This window comes from Toxotes jaculatrix, chromosome 18 (genome assembly GCF_017976425.1).
Source record: "Toxotes jaculatrix isolate fToxJac2 chromosome 18, fToxJac2.pri, whole genome shotgun sequence".
Taxonomy (NCBI): Eukaryota; Metazoa; Chordata; class Actinopteri; family Toxotidae; genus Toxotes; species Toxotes jaculatrix.
In genome coordinates this window covers 8,743,705-8,763,735 of record NC_054411.1, presented here as the reverse complement: position 1 = coordinate 8,763,735, position 20,031 = coordinate 8,743,705, and the positions used below count along the sequence as shown (strand labels likewise).

Sequence of the window (20,031 nt, the reverse complement as noted above, 5' to 3'; positions counted from 1 at the left end):
TATGCTATTTGTCTATGTAACAGTATAGGCTGTTCTGCGTTGAACCACACCACAGATCCAGGGTTTACTGGGGCCAGTGCAGAAGAAATAGAGTTAAAAGAGCACAGCTCATACCACTTACTTTTAGTCTGTGACCCAGTTAATACTTTATCCTTAGCAGCAAAAACATCAAAAAACAGCTATTTGTTAAGATTTAGTTGTCATCTGGTAGTTTTGAAATCCAGGCTTTTGGTTTTAATGTGTCAGCAATCAATCATAGCTGTCCAAAAAGATATTTCCTACCACTTTCTGCCGCGTGGTGGCAATAGCGTACAGAGCACATGGTCGAGCCTCGCTTGGCTCAGGCTGTGCGCACTGGTGTAGTCTTTGTGATGGTCAATTCATTAAAAAAACTGGCCGAATGTATGGTTAGCGACCACCCATACTGACAGAACTGGAGCACAATAGAGATCATTTTTGTGGGCATAAGGAGTCCTTTTTAATTTGTGTAGGAAGGTAGTCTGAGTCGGTTTTCACTTGCAAACAGCAGACAAACACACACCTGGGAGTCACAGTGCAACCTTACTGCTGGCCACTGGGTAATGAAAGGGAGCAGGTGGCTTCGCAGAAGTGGCGTCCTCAAAGACAGTTGCTGAAGAACGGCATCCGTGGAGGAAACATGTAAACAGTCATTTTCTTGAATCAGAAGACTTATGACAAATTTCAGTTTAGGCAAAAGCTGTCATCCAGACATCACATGAACTTGAAGACTATATGCAGTGAACATCTCGTCATATGTCCTTTAATTTTATTTCACTCATATTGCTCTGTGATACATTCAGAGGTTGTTCGGAGCAGTAAGAAGATGATGTCAATATTCTGTCTCGCACACTTGACAGCCGAGCAAATTCAATTGGACTGACTCCGCCTTGCTCATGCAGGACTTGTCCACAGGCTTTTCATACTACCGCGTGCCTGTCTGCATGCCTGGTGCTCTCTGACGGACTGAGCTCTTTCCACACTCCCCCAGTCACTCACCCTCATCACCAGTGAGAAGCAGTCTGACGCACAGGACCAGCAGCAGCCAGGACTCTTCCCGGGAGAGTGTGGCCACCGAGCAACATGTTCCCAGCGTGGAGACGGGGAAGGCGCACCGGCGGCTCGACGGTGGCGCCGTGGACCATGGTCACCGCTGTACGGACTGGACAGGTCGGACAGGTGTGGGTCTCCTGTTGGATTCTGCTGTCGGCGACTTGTATCCTCGGCGCTCAGGCTCAAGGTAAGATGTGCAACTCAGATTTGTTTTTAAAACCACATAGTGTAGCTACTGTTGTTGTTTGAAGCGAGCAGAGAAGCGCGCTAGAAAGTCTGTGATAGGGATTTATATTGGTGGATAAGGTTAGGACAACAAAATGGCAAACAAAAACTGCTCCTAAATTAGGCTATATGTTTTTGAAGGTCTGCTCACACAGTCAAAGTTACAGTACAGTGCCTGGCACACACTAAATAAGATTCGTTTTTGTCAAATTCGTTTTCTCAAACAACAGCGTGTGCAAACTGTTGTTTCCACCTCCACCTCATCGCCCACCGTTAGCACAAGGCCACTTGCAAGCTCTGAACGCTCGAGGAGCACATCCTGCCTTTGCAAAACTGGACTCTAATATTTAGGAACAAATGTTGGTTGGTTTGAGTTAGCATATTTCTGAGGAATCTAAAATCCATCATTCATCCAACAATTATTATAATGCAGTCTATCACTTTAAAGAGTTCTGTGTTAGTGACTTTAAATCTTCTAGATATAACATTTTCGTATTAGATTTACTGTTTTACAGTTGATTGTAACAGTTAAAAAAGGCTTGGGGTGAATAGTTATTTTTTATAAGGGTTCACATGACCTGTAAAATGTTTTTAATCTTAAGTGAAATCTGTAGAAAGACCGCTGACCCTGCTGAGAAACCCCAGAATATATTGTTCCACTGCCTGCATATTGAGCTGCCCCTTTTGCCTGTAGGCCACCTTAATAGCATAGCAGAGGCAGTCATTAACTTGTATGAATATGACTATGGGACAATGAAGCAGGGCCATTATTTGAAGGCTGTATTACATTTGCCTAATGTCCACTACGCTCTTGCACTCTTACTCACAGGCTGTGTGAAAGTAATGTTCATAGTTCAAAATAAATAAGTCAAAACATTTATGTTTCATCCATGTCCAGTACGGTCATAGATATTCAGATAAAGGCATAAAAATGATCTACACTAATCATACGGTCACTGTGAAATTAGTGTGGCATGTCATCATTTGTCATCTGTCACTGGATGACCTGTGCCTCTTGACCAGTGACATGGTAATGAGATATACAGTAGATGCTAGATAGAGACAGAAAGTCAGCAAGAGCAAAACCTTCCTGCTTTCATATTTCATAATTGGAATTATATACCAGTTGTTACAAGAACTGAAAGTAAGTTGATAAAGGACAAGGTATATTGCATGGGCTTACTGGGCTATGAATTTCATCAGCAGACTTGATGTATATTCACATTAGATTGCCTGAACCTTACGCTTCAGAATTCAACCACAAGGTCATGGTTTTTATTACGGAGTGGCGTGCAGAACGACAAAAGAAAGACGCATGTTTGTCAGACAAATCCTTGAGGCATTTCCTTCAATAGGTCCCAATGGAGAAAAAAGTCCTGTATTAGAAGTTGATTCATATGAGAAGCGGTTCCTTTATGCACTCCCCATCTTATAATCACAATGCTCGGTGCACCAAAGTGCTAAAAGCAGCATAATCCCTTTGCTTGTTTGTCTTTGAACAGGTCGCATTGCTCTAAAGTGCTCCCAACCTTATCTGAAAAGAGTCTCAGGCGTCTCTTATTATGCAGGTCACAGTTCCTCTAGCTGTTATTACCATCCTTTTCTCAAGCTAACATGCCTGGAGTCTGTGAGGATCTGTTGAGCGCTTCTAGGATACTTCACAGGGCTTTACCTTTCCTCCCCAAACAGACCTCTTTCTCATCCTTGCAGTTGGTATTCAGGCCCCCTTGAATGTTCCCGGCTGCGCATTAGCATTGGTGAGAGATTCACCCTCTGTCTGCCTGCTCTTTCAGTTGAGAAGGACCTCCTCCATGGTGCACAATCGCTGCTCTAGGTTCTTTAGTGAAGACGCAGTTGCGGCCTTTGCAGGGGATCCACTCAGCACCCAGAGAGGTCTTGTTCTTCTGAAGTAGGAAGCAGATCTCATCCTCGTGGGGCATCAATGTTTGCAAATGACTGGCAGTGTGGCTGTGCCTGCCTAAAGTTAGAGATGCTATAGTCATTTCCTGAGAGCAAAGGACCTCTGAGGATGTCATAAATTAGGCGATACACAGGCACACGAGGCCCCCAGGGAACCGGAGGTGGCATGTACTTGTTTTTCAGCAGGTTCCTACTGAGGCTCCTGCTGTGTTTAATACTCCAGGCTGCTCCGTTGCACAAGAGGATACTTGATAGAGTCCACGGGGGGACCTTTCTCCTGCCACAGGCTGCTCTCAGCAGGCCATTTTAAGACACATTTAGACCCCCTCATCGAAATACCAAATAAATAGATGTGAGGTTTTGTCATTCTATGCCTCTTGGCGGTCTCTGTAACTCCTTACCCCCCGCCCCCCCCCCCCCCCGAAAGCCTCTGCTGTTGAAATCTCTCTGCGTGTCTTGTGAGTGACTGTGTTTCTATGTCCATCTTGTTGTATGCATCTGAAAAATTGTGTGCATGTGCTTGCTGACGCTTATGTTCCTGTCTATTGAGCTTTAATCTAGATAGCAGCATTGACATTCTGCCAACTGGCAGCTGCTATAATTTTCTGGACGTACGTTATTATGCAGCTTGACAGCTGTCAGCCATTTCCAAATCTTTAAATCTTATGATAATCCACCATGCTTACAAAAAAGCATTTGTTTAAAACACTCTGAATCCTTGTGTGATTAAAACTCTCTGCTCTAACGCGGGCACCAGATCATAATTCATCTACATCAGTGACACACTAACACACACACGCATGCAAACACATCCACAGAAAGAGAGAAAAATCAATGTGCACCAGATTACACAACTCCATCAAGAGAAATATAATACAGTTTTAATAGAATCAAAGACATCTTCTAGTTCCAACAGAGAATGATCCATATCATCTGCGCCCACAGTTAAAACACTCCATCACAAATAATAAAAGGCTTAATCTGTTTTACATGTAACAACACAAAAGTAGATCCATATACTCACACTGATGTCATGTTGGCCTCAGGCGTTTGATTTTAGACATGATACTAAATCTGGAGCCCTATGTGATGAAATAATTGTGTTTCCCTAAACTTACAGCACTTTGATCACGTCACAAGTCCCATATGGGGCATAGTGACGTGGCAGTGGGAGTGCTGTAACTTCTCAGCTACCATACCATAATTACACACAGTGAATATTTATGACATATGTATCTCCCTGTTTGGTGAAATGTAGTCAATTAAACATGTTTACTACTCCAGAGCGCTAACAGATGTCTGCTGAAATTTGGACTAAATGCTTGTTTTCTTCTCAACGTGGCTCATGCCCAAAAAGACCAGCTCGTGGCTTGCACAGCCTCAGGTGAAACGCAGTGGCAGCCTGACTTCCAAATCAGACTCCTTGTGTGTCTTCAGTGCCTGCCTCCCATGTCTGGCTGGTTGGCTGCTTTTTCTTTGGCTGCCAAATGCTGTCTACACATGTTTATTCATGTTGCCACAGGATGCTTTATTCACCAAGATGGAACATATCACAGCTGAATTAAAAAAAAAAAAATCTGTGCTGACTGGCAGCAACATCTGAAATAAATGAATGAAAAAAACCTAATACATTCTCAAAAAACAAAAAAAAAAAAAATTATGGTAATGTTTCAGAACAGAGAAATGCAAGTACCTCAAACATGTTTAAGGGTGACAAATAATTATGATCTACTTTATTGTTGAAGAACAATAAGGCTGCTGCGCTGTCAACGTTTTTTAGCTTCAGGAGGCCTTTAATTGGCTCAGTCGAGCAGCAAAACTGTGTTTCTAGTTCATAATGGAAATGTAATCAAATGAACTTGTACCACGGGGTTTTGGCATTCACCCCTTGCCCAGTAATTGCCATTTGCCCGTGGGGTTATGGTAATGGCTGTTTGCATGGGGCAAGTCCTGTCTCCCATCATGTGTCTGTCATGCTGCCATATTAGGGTAGCTGGCTGAAATTATTACTTACTATGCAGGACTTTTGCTGTGTTAGTGTTAAGTACTTATTAGTATAATGTGAGTTTGTATTTGGAATTTTATTGGCTAAAGCAGGCATGTAGTAACCTGGGTTGTCTTTTAATGATAGGCTTTTAATATGGTAACCTGCAGCCGTGTGGGATAAGGAAAATTCTTCACCCCACAATATTATATACTGTAGACTGATTTTCTTTACCCACACAATGCCCTTCTTTGTCTTACTGGATGAAAAATACAGTTTGGGAAAGGTATAGGCTACAAATTAGATTTTTCAATAATAGCAGCATTGACTGAGGAGACAAGTCCTTCTTTTGGGGCCAGTTTTAATCACACAGCTGAGAGTGCTTTTGTTTCCATGTCTCCTTGTTTACTGATGAGACTGAGGGGAGAATCGCTGCAGGGGGAAACAGACAAATTCTTCACATATTAATTCTCTTGGCTAAAAGTCTAATCAATCTGACACAGGACCAGGAGGCGCATCTTCAACTATCAAGAACAAAGAGAAACTGTCTCAGAACGGGCCCTTGGACAAAAATTAGGAAATGACCTTGGATAGGGAGGGGGATGCGAAGTGGCACTGTTCGTTTAATTTGTTTAATATCATTTTGACAAGGGAGCAAAGATGTTGTGCATGCTGCTTCATCAAGTGTCATTCTAAGGAGACATTTGAAAAGCCCTCAAAATGGTGTCATTACTTTCATCCAGGGAAAAGAGGGATTGTACTGAGGCAGTATTCTTGGACCATACATCTGTCTTGAAGCCCCCAAGCTGTTCCATGTAAACATTTAAACAACACAAAGGCAACTCACCGAAAACTGTGGTGAGAAACAATGCTTTTTACAGCATAATGTGTTCACTGAATCTGCTCTCATTCAGCTTTCCCCTCCTGGGGACTGGTGAGTGTATTCTTGTGTTGTGAATAAATGGCAAAAGACGCAAAGAAACAGAGGAATGGAGGAGAAACTGTGGTGGAGGTGGGGGTTGTGGGTCCATGTTTTTTCTCCCTCTCCTAGTAAAAAGAACTGGTGATACCAATCCATTTTTCTTTGTACATTCACATAAATAAATTCTCATCTTGATGTTCGGCTGACCTCAAACCACCATCACAAGACTTGGTTATGTTGCCCTACCACCAGCAGCAAGATTTCCTGCAGTAAGTGATGGATAGACATGCAAAAATTTCTTTTTCAGTCAATACAGATAAATGGGAAAGGAAGTATGAAAGAATCAGTTCAAGTCCCAGCATATGAAACTGAAGAGAACAAAAGGCTTCCACTTTTTCTCTGACTGCTGTTTGACTATCACAGCTGCATCTTCCAGGTGATATTGCGAACTTTTACACTTTTTGTAGGGTTTTTTTTTTTGTACAAGCACCATGCAGGCAGGAAGTGGAGTCAGGGGTCAGCAAGTTGGCAGGGCTGGCTGAGCAGAGAAACTGTTTCAGTCTGTGGCATACTTCCTATCCAAGGGCAGGATCTTGTCTGGAAAGAAGGAGCCTCCATGGTCTCCATCTGCAGGCCTGAATTTGCTGCTCTGCTCAGGCTGTGCTTGGCAGGAGGCCTACCAGTCCCACTAGGGGGCCTGGCGAAATGCCTCCTGCTGCATCTCAATGCCTTGTGCTCACTATTGATTAGGGCCAAAGCTGACTCTCGTTCCCCATTGTCCTGCTCTTGGACACATGGTATCCCAAACCATTTTTGATATCAGTTTTTGTTTCCCTGCGTTTGCCTTCTCCCTCTCCCCCAAGATAGGCAGAACTCCACATCAGGCCCTCCCCACTCCTGTCACATTTTGACAGGACTCCACCTTCACTGTAAACAAATGGCTTGCAACCAAGATACCAAGGGATGTCAGTGTGGATGTTAAAACATGGAACATGCAAAGGCATCAACTGAGATAAATCTAATAAATTCCTGCCTATAATCTTATCCTGCAGTGCTTTTGGGTTTGTTGAGAATGAATTTCTGTCTGGTATGCTTGGCAGAGTAGAGTTGTCATGAGAGCATGGCTGCTCTTCAATGTACACATACACCGATCAGCCACAACTTTAAAACCTCAAGTAAATAACATTGATTATCTACTTAAAATGGCATCTATCAAAGGATGGCATATATTAAGCAGTAAGTGAACAATCAGTTCTTGATCTGAGCAATACTTAGCTTTAGCAATGGCCAAATTGGGATGGCTGGATGACTGGGTCAGAGTGTTTCCAAAGCAGCAGGTCTTGTCAAGTGTTCCGAATACGCAGTGGCCTTCCAAAAGTGGTCCAAGGAAGGACAAGCAATGAACTGCTGACAGGGCTGTAGCACAGATTGGTGAAAAAGTTAAGGCTGGTTATGATAGAAAGCTGTCAGAACACAAGGTACATCACAGCTTGCTGCACTTGGGGCTACTTAGCTGCAGACCAGTCAGAGTGTCCATGCTGATCCCTGACCATTGACAAAAGCGCCTACAGTGCGCAGGTGAGCGTCAGAACTGGACCATGGAGCAATGGCAGAAGGTTGCCTGGTCTGATGAATCACGTTTTCTTTTACATCATGTGGAGGGCTGGGTTCATGTTCATTGTTTACATGGGGAAGAGATAGAAGCAGGATACACCTTATAAGAAGGTTTAATGCTCTGCTGGGAATCCTGGCATTCATGTGGATGTTACTTTGACACTTACCACCTATCTAAACACAGTCGCAGACCAAGCACACCCCTTCATGGCAATAGTATTCCCAGATGGCAGATGCCTCTTTCAGCAGGATAATGCACCCTGCCACACTGTAAAAATTGTTCAGCAATGGTTTGTGGAACATGAAGAAGACTTCAAGTTGTTGACTTGGCTTACAGTATTTAAAGGATCTAGCATCTTGGGGCCTTATACAACAGGACACCTTCAGAGATCTTGTGGAGCCCTTGCCTTAACAGGTTAGAGCTGGTTTGGTGGCATGAGGAGGACGTCCACAATATTAAGCAGGTGGTTTTAATGTTGTAGCTGATTGGTATATCTTTGATCACTGTCCTTGCCTCTAACATCAGCAGAGTGTCAGTTAAGAAATGTGATGGTGATGGGACCTGACAGCAGAACTAGAGCTTCTGCTCTTTGGCTCATGTCACATCTGGATTCCCTTTCCTTGGCCCCTCAGTGCAAGCCATGAAAGCGCTTCAGGTGTGAGACTGGAAGCATATGGCGGGATTCAACCTTGGGTGAAAGCCCAGACAAAGCCTTTGTCCGACACTGAAGGAGAGGCTGCTTTCCTCTCCTAAGGCAAATTGTATGTAGTGAGATGTGTACAAAAAAAACACATTTCAGGCTGATGGTATCTGTGTTTTTCTTTTCTTTTTCTTTTTTTCTTTTTTTTTTTTTTTAAACCTTTTTATAGTTATCAGGGTATTTATCCAACTAAACACAAGTGTTGACATATTTGACCATAATGTCCTGGATCCTTACATTTTCAATTTTTGCTAAGGAAATAATTGACCGGTACAATTTTAATTTCTTAATCGAAACATACACAAAGAACACGGGCTCCAGAAAAATAGGGGTGGTTTGAGAGCTTGACTGCTTGAATGATACAAATTATGTAAGCATATAGTACAAAAATCAATACAGCCTAGCAGCCTCTATTGAAATCAACAAATTGAGAAACTTGTGGTATTCACTCTGCTTCTACATGCTTACGGGATTAATAGGTGCAAGACCATGGAGAGCCAGTGTTTGACAATGAAGCATGAATCCACCAATACGCAAATCGGGTCCGCCATGTGTTTCTGCCTTGAATGATTTAGGATCAGTTTGGGAGAGCTCCTCAGAGGTTAAGCGGGAAGTCTGTGGAGCATTGCATCTCTGAAAGCAACTGATACTGACAAGGATAAAAGAGATCCGGTGCAGATACATTTGCCTATTTATTTTAATTTCAAAGGCAGCTTGAAAGAGGAATCCAATAAATGTGCCTTTATTGCTTTAATGCATATTAGCAGATGCACAAACATGCACACAGCAAAAGTGTGCTTCCACGCTTATACCCAAACACATTTTCTTCCTCTAACACATGCATCCACACACGCGTGCAGATTGTTTCATTATCGCTAAATGGAGCTTTCTCAAAAGACCAAACCAGTTTTTGAATGCTGTTTTCGGCACAACTAATGAAAGTGGGGCACAGCCATGGTGTCTCGTGTGAATAGACAAAATCAGAATCAGCTTTTTCAGCGTGAAACGTCATGTTCGGATGGTCCTCTGTGCAAAATACTTTCCAATTTAACCTGTCTCCCTGCCATGTTGCAGCCTCTGCCAACTGCAGTGAGGTGGTGGAGAGAGGGGAATAGAAAGAGAAATGAATATGGACGTTGTGAGGAGGCAATGGGTAGGGGGGTGGAGTGGGTGTTGGGTGGGGTATTGATGAAGGAAAGAAAGGAGAGCGCTGCATCAGTGGGGTAGAGATTGCTGTAGTGTACAGTAGCACAAATCCTAAATTCTGTGCAGATCCGATGGTAGCTAGGAAACAGCTGACAGTAAAATGAGGGGATCAAAGGGATTAGTGTGCCCAGTTTGAGCCCAAACAGTAACCCTTCCACTTCTCCCACTGCCAGCCTTTTTATACATTCACCCTTGTATTTCAGTGGTTTACTCGGCCTGTTAGACACAACCCACCTCTGGTTATTCCCCCTTAGTCTAACTGTTTGATTTGGAATCACCCTTTTATACACTCTTTATCTTTTGCATACTTTCATAGATGGGCAATATGTAGAAAAAAGGTCACAGTTTTCAATTTTAGAGGAGAAGTAGGCTGTAGACACTCACTGTAACACACTCACATACACACACAGGCTACAAAAAATACAAATGCCTACACACAAATAATCCAGACAAAACAAAGACATTGCATCTGATGGAAGAGGATGCTCATGTCAGACGCAATCAGTGCTGCCTTTTGTGATCTGAGTGAGATTTCCTGTCACTGGGGCCTGAGACACAGCCTGTTTAATTCTGCAGGGCACTGCCATGTCCCAAATGCCTTGGTCACTGTCTTTTCTTGTTTCAGAGCCAGAGTGACGTACCTAAACAAACGAGCCCAAGCGTCCCCTGTTGGGGACATGGACTGTACTGCATCAGTAGGACTTCTGACAATGCTGGCCCCATGTCTCCACAGTGGAGATGCACTGGATATGTTAACACACTCTAGGTTGACACAGAGCTCTACCCAAGAGAGTAAAGCCAAATCAGATCTACATCACATGTGACGTACATATGATGCTTCAAAACTGATTTGTGATGCCTGACTTAAGTGAGAGCATTGTGGCAGCAACAAAGGCTGGGCTGGCTCTTGTTGTTCCCCTATGTGAGCAGATTCTACACGTGGACACATGAAGGGTGCAGCTGCTCTGACTTGTGTTGCTGTTGCAGAAGCCTCAGGCTAAATTTCACTGTCATTGTCCTCAAAGCTTTCACAAATCGCTGGTCAAGCTATTTTAAATTGCAAGTGGGGGGCTTTCAATGAGTAATTTTCTTCTTCTGTGAAAGGAAATGTTTTAGCACATATCTTATTGTAGCAATGCTGGACATGTTCTTTTCCTGTGGGGACAGCTGAAATGAGAGAGTCAGTGGGATTATATCAGTGTAATGAAGTTACTCTGGCCCATGTTTAATTTCATGAAATTCAATTAAAAAGCTTTATTTCCATTTCTGTAATCACTCAAGGGGTCGCCGTCATTAGATTATAGAGAAGGAATGTAAGAAGACATCACCAATCAAAAATGTGTTCTTTGAGTGCTTGTTACGCTGATCCTCGAGTGTCTTTCAAATTCTTCACAGCGAATATTGTGACTGTATAACAAGAGAAAAGCTGCAACCGAAGACTTAACTGTAGGGAGGTTAGGGAAGAGTGCAATAAGGACATGGCTGGGTCTGTGTGATATGCAGTCATAGGAAGAAGTACGACTGTTAGATGCGGACAATAGTTGCAATCACATCAGCACAGCAGCTACCTTTCTTCTTTTATCTTCCTCTGTGGGCCCTGCTCTTGATGCTCAGATTTTATTGTTGAAGCCGCCTGGTACTGCTATATACATACAGTATGTTAAAGTGGACATAACACTCTTTTTTTTTCCCCCTCACTGCTTTAATGAGGAATATAGAGGAACAGAAAAAAAGACAAGGCAAACAACAGGGAGAACGTGTGCCCTACCAACCTTCTTACAAACACAGACTGCAGAGCTGACATATGCAAACTCAAAGGGTGGCGGTGTTTAAAAGCTTTAATCACACCACTGCTCACAGCCCAATGTGGCGTTGCACTCTGCATCATTGAAAGCTTGTTTTATTAATGTTGTCCAGAGTGAAGTACGGTGGGTTAGAAGGGTTGGGTGGGGGAATGGATAGAGGGGGGGGTTGCATTGTGTTCTTGATTTAAAGTGGGGTGGAGCAGAAACAATGGCCATGAAAAAAACATGGCAAGGCTTTGAGAAACAGCCCACTTCCATTCCTTTAGTAAGCACGGTGACCAAAACGGTTCATGAGAAAGTAGACATACAGTATATGGAGAAACATTCACATATGACAGGGTCTTAATGATTTGAGAAAAACAGTATTTCTATGACAGAGTGTACAGGGATGTCATTCGTAGCAGAAGAGTGGGTTTGTCCAGGATATCACACATAGAGAAAAACTTGACTCTTGTGCTCGGGTGGACTGTAGAATTAGGTCATCATGTGCGTTATGTGACACATACAAGCCAATCAAGGCAAAGTATGCTGTCTTTGAGTGAGCGGGTGAAGTTAAATCTCGTGTGAGTCTGATGCCTAATTGCTCTCATTAGCAGCCGACTTTCACACCAGTTATTCTGCACAATTAACCGGCTGCCACCAAGATGTTATGAGGCAGAATATTGCGGTGGGTCAAGGGAAAAAAAAAAAAAGGTTGTAATTAATTCTCACTTAAATTAATGATTTCACATTTCAAAGGCTGGTACAATGGCATTTTTGTTGAGATTCCCCAAGGGGAGACCACTGATGAGTGTTTTTTTTGTATGTGTCGTGGAAATGAGGAAGTACGCACAGTTGATGGAAATCAGGAGCCATTGTTGTTTGACAGTAGGCACCTTTGCAGTGATTGCCTGTGTTATTAATTTGTGAGATGATAGGAGGCAGGCTCCTCCAGCCTCTGATGGTTACGCACCGCATTAAAGAACTGCTGCTATGAATGACACTCAGGACTAATGAATATGAATACATTTATAAAAATAGGCACGGGCTCCCCTCTCAGTGCAGATTGGGAGTGACAGTCACATTGGCTGGGCATGGTTGATGAGAGAGGGAACCGCTGCCCCTGGAGATGGAGGATGTTGCAGGGATCAGACAAACAACCCACACACAACACACACATACACAGTTACACATACATTCACACACAGACAAATGCCCCAGCATGATGACATTCAAAAGGGCTTCAGCATTTAAGACAATCTTGTCATCTTGTGATACTGTTTACTCACTGGACACAAACGATCTGATGTATCAAAGTCTGTCTACCTCACTGTTATGTCTCTGAAATAATAATTATCCCAGTATCCATCATAGCTAATTGCTGCATTTGTGCACAGTATCACAACAAATAGATAATTTATTTCTGTGTGAAATATTGAGCAGGTGGTGACTTGAAAGAGGATTTCTCTTACTTTTGGAAATATACAGGTGACATATTGTTAGCTAGTGATTTATGCTGCACAAACAATACATTTACATTGCCTGTCGACCAATTTATAGACCGTTTCCTGTGGAAATAAAGTGCAGTAATTTATTGTCATTAACGCACAATTCATTACTTTCAGACTGACTTTGGGGACATAAAGATATGTCAGTTTATCTCTCTGCGGTTGAAGCTTGGCATTTAAGCACAGCCATTACCTTACGTGGCCATTTATAATAAACCAATGTTAAATGAAAGGCATTTGTTCATATTGTATTCCATATACAAGGATGAATATTTTTTCAGCTAGTTGCAGAAATATGCAACTTACTTTTTTTTTATTCTTCAAGACATGAAACCATCAGCATCAAAAGCCCTGACCTCAAAAAAAACAAAAAACAAAACAACCCGCAGTCATCCCACCCCACAGCCATAAGAGAAATTTATTATCCGTGAGTGTGTTCTCTCTTTAAAACAGATGAGAGATATGCCAAACAAGAATAACAAGAATATGCAAATGCGTTCATCTGTTTGCCTCGGTAGGCGACAATTTTAATTGATTAATTGAAGATGTTTATTTGATTGGTTGCGGCTTAATAATCCGCAATGTTATTTGTCAGGCTATTCAGTTTAGGCGCAACAGCGTGACTGTTCCCCCCCTTACATATTTTCCCAGAAAGTTAATGTCCCTGTTTTTTCAAGTTTGAAGCACAGGCAGGACCAATTCCTCAAAGATTTGTGAAGGACTTTGATTGAGATAAGTGGGATACTCATTGGCTCTGACAAACGTAACCTTGGTGAGTGTTCTCTGGCAGCCACTTGAGGAGAATGGCAGACTGTGAGCGCCGGACACTGGGCATGACTGACACCATGGTGCTAACCTTGAGCCAGGTTCCTGTAGAGCAGCGGCTCAGTATTTAAGGCCCAGAGAAAACTCATTGAGCAGCTGACTTAACTGGGTTAGACTGCACCCATGGATGCGAGCCATCAAACTGAACTAATTAACAGCTAAAACAACCTTGAAAGCTGCAGACAACAGTGTGTTAGCAGCATTTGCCCCCACCACCACCACCCCTCTCATTCCCCCACCATTTTCTGGTGTCTGTGCTATGTGCTACGCTACTCAATTCATTTATTTTGCACTTGAACAACAGTTACTTTATAATCTTTTCTCACCAGCTGAAATTAGGTTAGAAGTACTTTCCCATCAAACCGTTCTGTTGAAAATTGGAGAGGCATAAAAGACAGATAAAAGCAATACATGTTGCCCCTGAAAAAACATGTTGGTTTGTGAGGTTGGAGACCGAGAGAGAAGGAGGGAGGGAGAGAGCAAATGCAAGAGCAATTTCAGAAAAATTCTCATCACTTTCTAGGATACTCATGAAGATGCTGCTTAATGGGATGACTCATTTATTTATTTGTTATTTATACGTTGCCGTGTCTGTCATATGTTCATGGTGTTGAGTTATGTTCAGGGCCCCGAAAAAGTTAATGTCTGTGCTTCTGACTTATGTTCGTATGAATCAAAAACAGCAAAAAGGATTTACTCAAAGGGGAGACTCATCAAATTCTGTCAGATTTGAACTCTGATACCACTGAGCCCCAGGGATTCTGTTTGATTTCCTCCTGATTCAGCAAAGCTGCCATTTTCTTCTGAGGGTAGTTTGGTGTGAGCTGCTGCTGGGGGTCAGGGGCCAATTCAACGTTATTGAATAATAAATAAATAGAAATGTGTTCCGGCTGTAGCTGATCCCTGTTGTTTCTTCTCCTCTCACTTCCCTGGGCAGACAGACAGCAGCTGGGGCCTTGTATTTGCTGTAATGGCCTGTATATATGCAGGGTTTCATATTTCAATCACCGCCACGGCAGCAGAAATAGGTGGTTTAAGATGAAGTTGAAATTGGAAAGTGGCTATCGTGTCTGCATGAGGAAACACATTTGAATCCTAGTGGAGAAGGTGCTTGGCAGCTGCATCTGGAACACCGACTGACAAGTCCTTAGGAGTGGAGTTAAAGTTAGAGCCACAAATACTCCTGCGCCTTTCAAGCCTGAGCCAACTGATTTTCCGCCGGAGGTTGCATCTGGGACATAAGATTTGATTTGAGGAAGTATTTCATAATAGCCTCCTAATCAATGATTCATCACTGGAAATATTAATGAGCCATAAATGATGTATTGGACTCTGATGAGGTAGATCTACAATCACATTGTTAAATGTCACAGGGCTGTTCATTCATGGTAATAAGGTATTTGTAATAATTAATGTTTCGTGTTATTTGGCTGTAAAGTCTGTAAGGGAAATGATACGCCAGTGTACATTCATTTGATTTTTGTAGTTGTGCTGTAAGGGTGTTGAAAATGCGTTCAAGAGTTTTACCTTCCTTTCTTGCTGTCACTTATTTCTGTTACTCACAGTCTCTTCTCTCTGCTACATTAACTGAATATTCATTATGTAGCTAATAGTGGTGCCTTTGAAGAGGAATGATCATATTTAATTTTCTCGCCTGAGAAGGAACAAGTCAGTGAGGAGAGCGTGTTGGAGAGGAGTGTATGGGAAAGATAAAGGGGAGGGAGGGAGAGAATTAGATCAAGCGATGAATGGCGCGGCACAGGGGCATGGAGTTTATGGACAGGCAGCCGTGGGGGGTGGGGGCGGAGGGAGGGGGTGAGATGAGTCTCCAGATTACAATATGATTATATCAGTCTATCTGCCTGATAGCATTGATTGACCTGCACCTGTGTCTCCATAACTCCACCGTCTCTCAATGCCAGTACAGTGTATGAGGATGCATTGTTCTCTCCCCCACATTGTGCCTTCTGTCTGGAAGAAGAGAGTCTTTCTTTCTGCTTTTTTCCCCCTCCCTTACTCTTGGCAAGAGGGGATCAGATTATGAGAAAAAAACTCAACCAGTGGCCGCAGCGGCATTTCTTCGCTCCAGCAGCTGCAGTGCCTGGCTGCATTTATCGCTTTATCGATTACCATCACAAGGCAGTAATTTGCCAGGACTTGCAGGGACATGATTAAAGATCCGCAAGCGATGCATGGTGGCTCAAGTTGGTGCCGGGGTGTCATGTTGATGAACACGCGCTGACACACATACACACATACAGAGACACTAACACGCTGGTAAGCAGGGAGTGCTCAAGGAAGGGGGGCGAGGAGTGCATTCCTGTCATAGACATCAATGGCTTTAAATCTCCTGAGCTAACCTTTTAATGCTCTCAGATCCTTATGGCTGGCTGGATAATTGATTGTGTTTGGTCTAATGGGATTAAGAGGCAGTAGTGGCCTTGGGCTGGACACAGTGACAGTGTTGGCAGCAATGGTAGTGGATTGGAAGATGGAGAGGTAGATAGAAGTATAGAGTGAATTGAGTGCGGATTGAATTGAGACAGAGGTGTGTGTCTATGGGTGTGTGTGTGCGTGTGTTAGAATGAGAGAGCGGGAGACAGAAAGAGTGAGACATAGTGACAGAGACAGACAGGCAGGGCAGAGACAGGGAAACGCAGCAGATTTGAAAAAGACTGAAAGGAGAGACGATAAAAACAGGGTGGATAGATAGCTGCAGGTCTGCGTCTCAGTCCATCCCTAATTAGCTGTATGAGAAAACCAGGGAGCTGATGGTATCCCCAAGTGAAAAGCTTGTTAGCGTAAGAGATGCTATCTGCCGGCTATTGGTTTTGGCTGTGTTTTGCTCACTGGGTGAGTCACTGGGTCTGCGGTGCGCAGCGAGATGAAAGCGGCGGGAAAATGAGAGCCAAGGTGGTGAGGCCCATCCCCCCGCTTATCACCCAGGATAAAACCTGTCCTATCCTAACTTATCAACAGCCGCTGTGCTTTAGCTTCATCCCTAACACCAGAGCTTGTTTGAATGTGTCAGTCTGCTGGCCCCCCTTTCTTCTCTGAATTATTTTTAACTTCCCTCCACACTTGGGATGAGATAAAAGCAGAACTTTGTGTGGGAGAGTAGTGAGGGATGAGGCTGCGGTTAGTAAATTTTTGCTGGAGTTTTCACTGACTGCCTGTCGCTCTGTATAGTGCTGCCGTGTGTCTGGAATCCCTAGTCTCTTTATGCGGCGCACGGCTCTATCATGAGCGCACACGCAGCACAGAGCTGTCATCATCAGTGCCAGTTTTTTAGTTTTTACATCTACTCCCTTTCTAATACTACACACCAGCACATCCCTCTCCATTTATGTTGTACACAGACAGGCAGAGCCTCATAGTATGAGGGTTAACAGGGTTTGTCGTTGCTGTATCGCTGGCTCTATTCATAAGTCCAGCCAGCCAGATCATACCACAGATCCAGGTTTTGTCTCTAGTGAATAGAGAAGCTGCAGCAGCCCACCGGCCTTTTATACTGGGCCACGTTTTCACTTGGGCTCCGAATATGCCAGGTCAGGATAACTGTTGCCATTTTGGTGGGCGGCGGAAGGCATTTTGCCAGCTTCCTGTGGTGAGAGTAGTGAAGCTGAAGTGTGTTATTGTGAGTATGTGTCTGTGTATGCATCGATGACAGTGCAAGTGTTGGTGGTGAATAAGAGACAGAGAGGAGAAAGCGCAGCAGAGAAGAGAAAAAAGGCACATGGTAAATCTGGTGTGTATAGAGAAGACTGTGTGTGTCTGCTTATGCTCTGGTGGGAATATGAGCGAGTATGGGCGACTGCATAGCACATGAAAAATCATCCTGTGTTTGCGAGTTAGAGAAAATGTGTCACTCTGACCTGGCTGTCTGCCTATTCTTGTCGAGGAGACGACAGGTGAGGGGTTGCTATGGTTACCTGAGTAGGGTTAGGGTTGGAATGAGTGTTTTTGTATGGTGGCTTCACAATTTCACATTTAGAACTTTTTTTTTTTACGCCTCACATGTTCCAGTTTTGTTTAGGTGATGGGTGATATTGTAGCGCCATATGGGTGCAGCAGGTGTTACGAGTAGCAGAGTGCCAGCCTGTGCACATAGTGGGTGTTAGAAAGAGCTATCAGTCAGCCCCTTTCTCACTCTATAGAGACTTCCCAGAGAGCTGTGTTGTCCCTACAAGGGCCAGATGCTGCCTTAGTTTGCTCTGCTGCCCTCTTTCCTCTCTTCCCTCGTTCCCAGGCCCACATCAAACACATGCAACCCATTTCCCCCACAGCTCTAAATCTCTTTAATTCCATCATCTGTTGCCCATTGAGGGCAGCAATTTAGTCTTTACGCAGCATTTTAGTGTGCCATTAAAAATTCTGTGAGGTTGGTGGCCAGGCCCTGTAGCGGAGAGGTGGCCAGCCTTCAATCTGTGTCTCTGTGTCTAACCTCTGCATTGCCATTAAAGACAGTGTTTGAACAGCTCGGCCTGAGCACATAGAGAATACATTAAATATGGCCTACGCGCCAAGCTGAACCACTCAATCATGATAACTGTCTACATCATTCATAAATTGCGATAACCACGGAGGCCACATGGTGGTGTAGTGAGGGGATGCCTGAGTAGTTAAGTAGATATTTTTCTTTTTTTTTTTTCTTTTTCTCTGCAGTTAACTAGTCTTATACATGTAAAAGTTAGTCACTTCAGGATCTGCCAATTGTATGATCTGACCTGAAGCAGCATCTGGAGTGGAAGGCGCTGCTGCAAGGATTTTATAGACACTAGTTTTATGTAATTTCCAGCAATTTCACCATTACTTTTACAGTGATTGGAAACTGGCTGTGCTCAGTTAATGACTTCCCTATCTCCCAGATGGAGAGCAACACCCACACTCAAAACAATGACAGAACAATGACTTGCAAAATAATTCTGTCTCACATAATGATACCAATATGAACTGTTTACATCATTACAGCAACAGCACTCCAGACTAACCTGAAGCTGCTCAGGCTTAATAAGCAAGCGGTTTTGCCCTGTATAGAGTTAGGGGTCTCCTGAGGTTGAGTTTCACAGGTTCACTCCTTCTAATAGGGTGGTTGGTTGAACCCCTCTGCCACTCTGGCCAGCCACTCTCCTCTTCAAAAGTGAGAGCGAGGCTATGTCCTTAGCAGACCTGACATTGACTCTATGAGCGATTGGTCTGTCTTAATCAGTGGAGTGCCTTGCAGCAGCAGGGAGTCTCTGTGCTTGGTGCACACCTGACCTGTCCTACTGCCCTGCTGCCCTGTTGCCCTGCTGCCCAGCTCTCCTTCTGACTCCAGTCAAGGTTGTGGAGTAAGAATTTTTTTTTTTTTAATTTTCTTACCAAGGTCTTCAAGTCAATAAACTTTAACAGCTATGAATACCGAAACAGATAAAAAAAATAAATAAATACATAGAAACTGTAAAAACCATAGAAACCTTCTGGAAATCTTACAAATCCATAGTATTATACAGTGGTCTTATCTGAACTTGCTTCTCGGCAGGGTCACAGTGACCAAATGAGAGTATCAAGTGTCCCTGGAAGAGGCAACAGAACCCAGGCACGCTCAGTGAATGAGTCATAGCACATAGACCAGCACCATCATCAAATATACAGTGAATCATTGCTTTATCTGTAGCACTGTGTGAATCATTCCCTCTTGGTCTATATGTACATTTAAACAACTATTTTTTTATGCTTGCTTATCCCACTGCATTTACCAGGATAGATGCAGAATGTGTTTTTCCACATTCCACATTCCTACCAGTCTAACACAACAAAGAAGATGTTTATTGTTGAAAAAAGAGAACTTCCATTCATCTGTTTGATGAGATTATTATCAGTAAATATTTCCTGTCTACCTATTTACTCTGGTATCTCATTGGCAGCGGCAAGCGCCCATCTGGGAGTGTTTTTCACCCAGTATCTCACAGACAAAGATAAACACTGGTGTTGTTTGCTGGTGAGCTGATGTCAACACCAGTGATGTCACTGATACCCATTGTAACAAACAAAACCACGAAACAATGATACAGGATTAGCTGCACGCCGATCAGGGACGGCCCAAGGGTAGCACAGAGATACGGGGCCTGTATTGCGCTTTGGTTTAGCACATCTTGCTGACAGCTGTCTGTCCACATGTCAGCCAGTGCAACAAGCCTAATCCAAGGTTGCATGGCACCTCACAGATACAGCAGCAGTGACAGTAAGGAGAGCAACAACATGTGCCTCCTCCCTCTCACTCTGGAAATGC

The 20,031-nt window shown here is 43.5% G+C and overlaps 1 protein-coding gene across 1 annotated transcript in view; it reads left to right on the top strand.

Annotated features, from left to right (window-relative positions):
• Positions 1–1,101: 1,101 nt before the first annotated feature.
• Positions 1,102–20,031, top strand: part of sdk2a (sidekick cell adhesion molecule 2a) — a 79,724-nt gene continuing 60,794 nt past the window's right edge. Inside the window, exon 1 of the mRNA XM_041062773.1 lies at positions 1,102–1,258. Coding sequence (XP_040918707.1) covers positions 1,102–1,258 — 157 coding nt within the window. The remainder of the gene's footprint in view (positions 1,259–20,031) is intronic.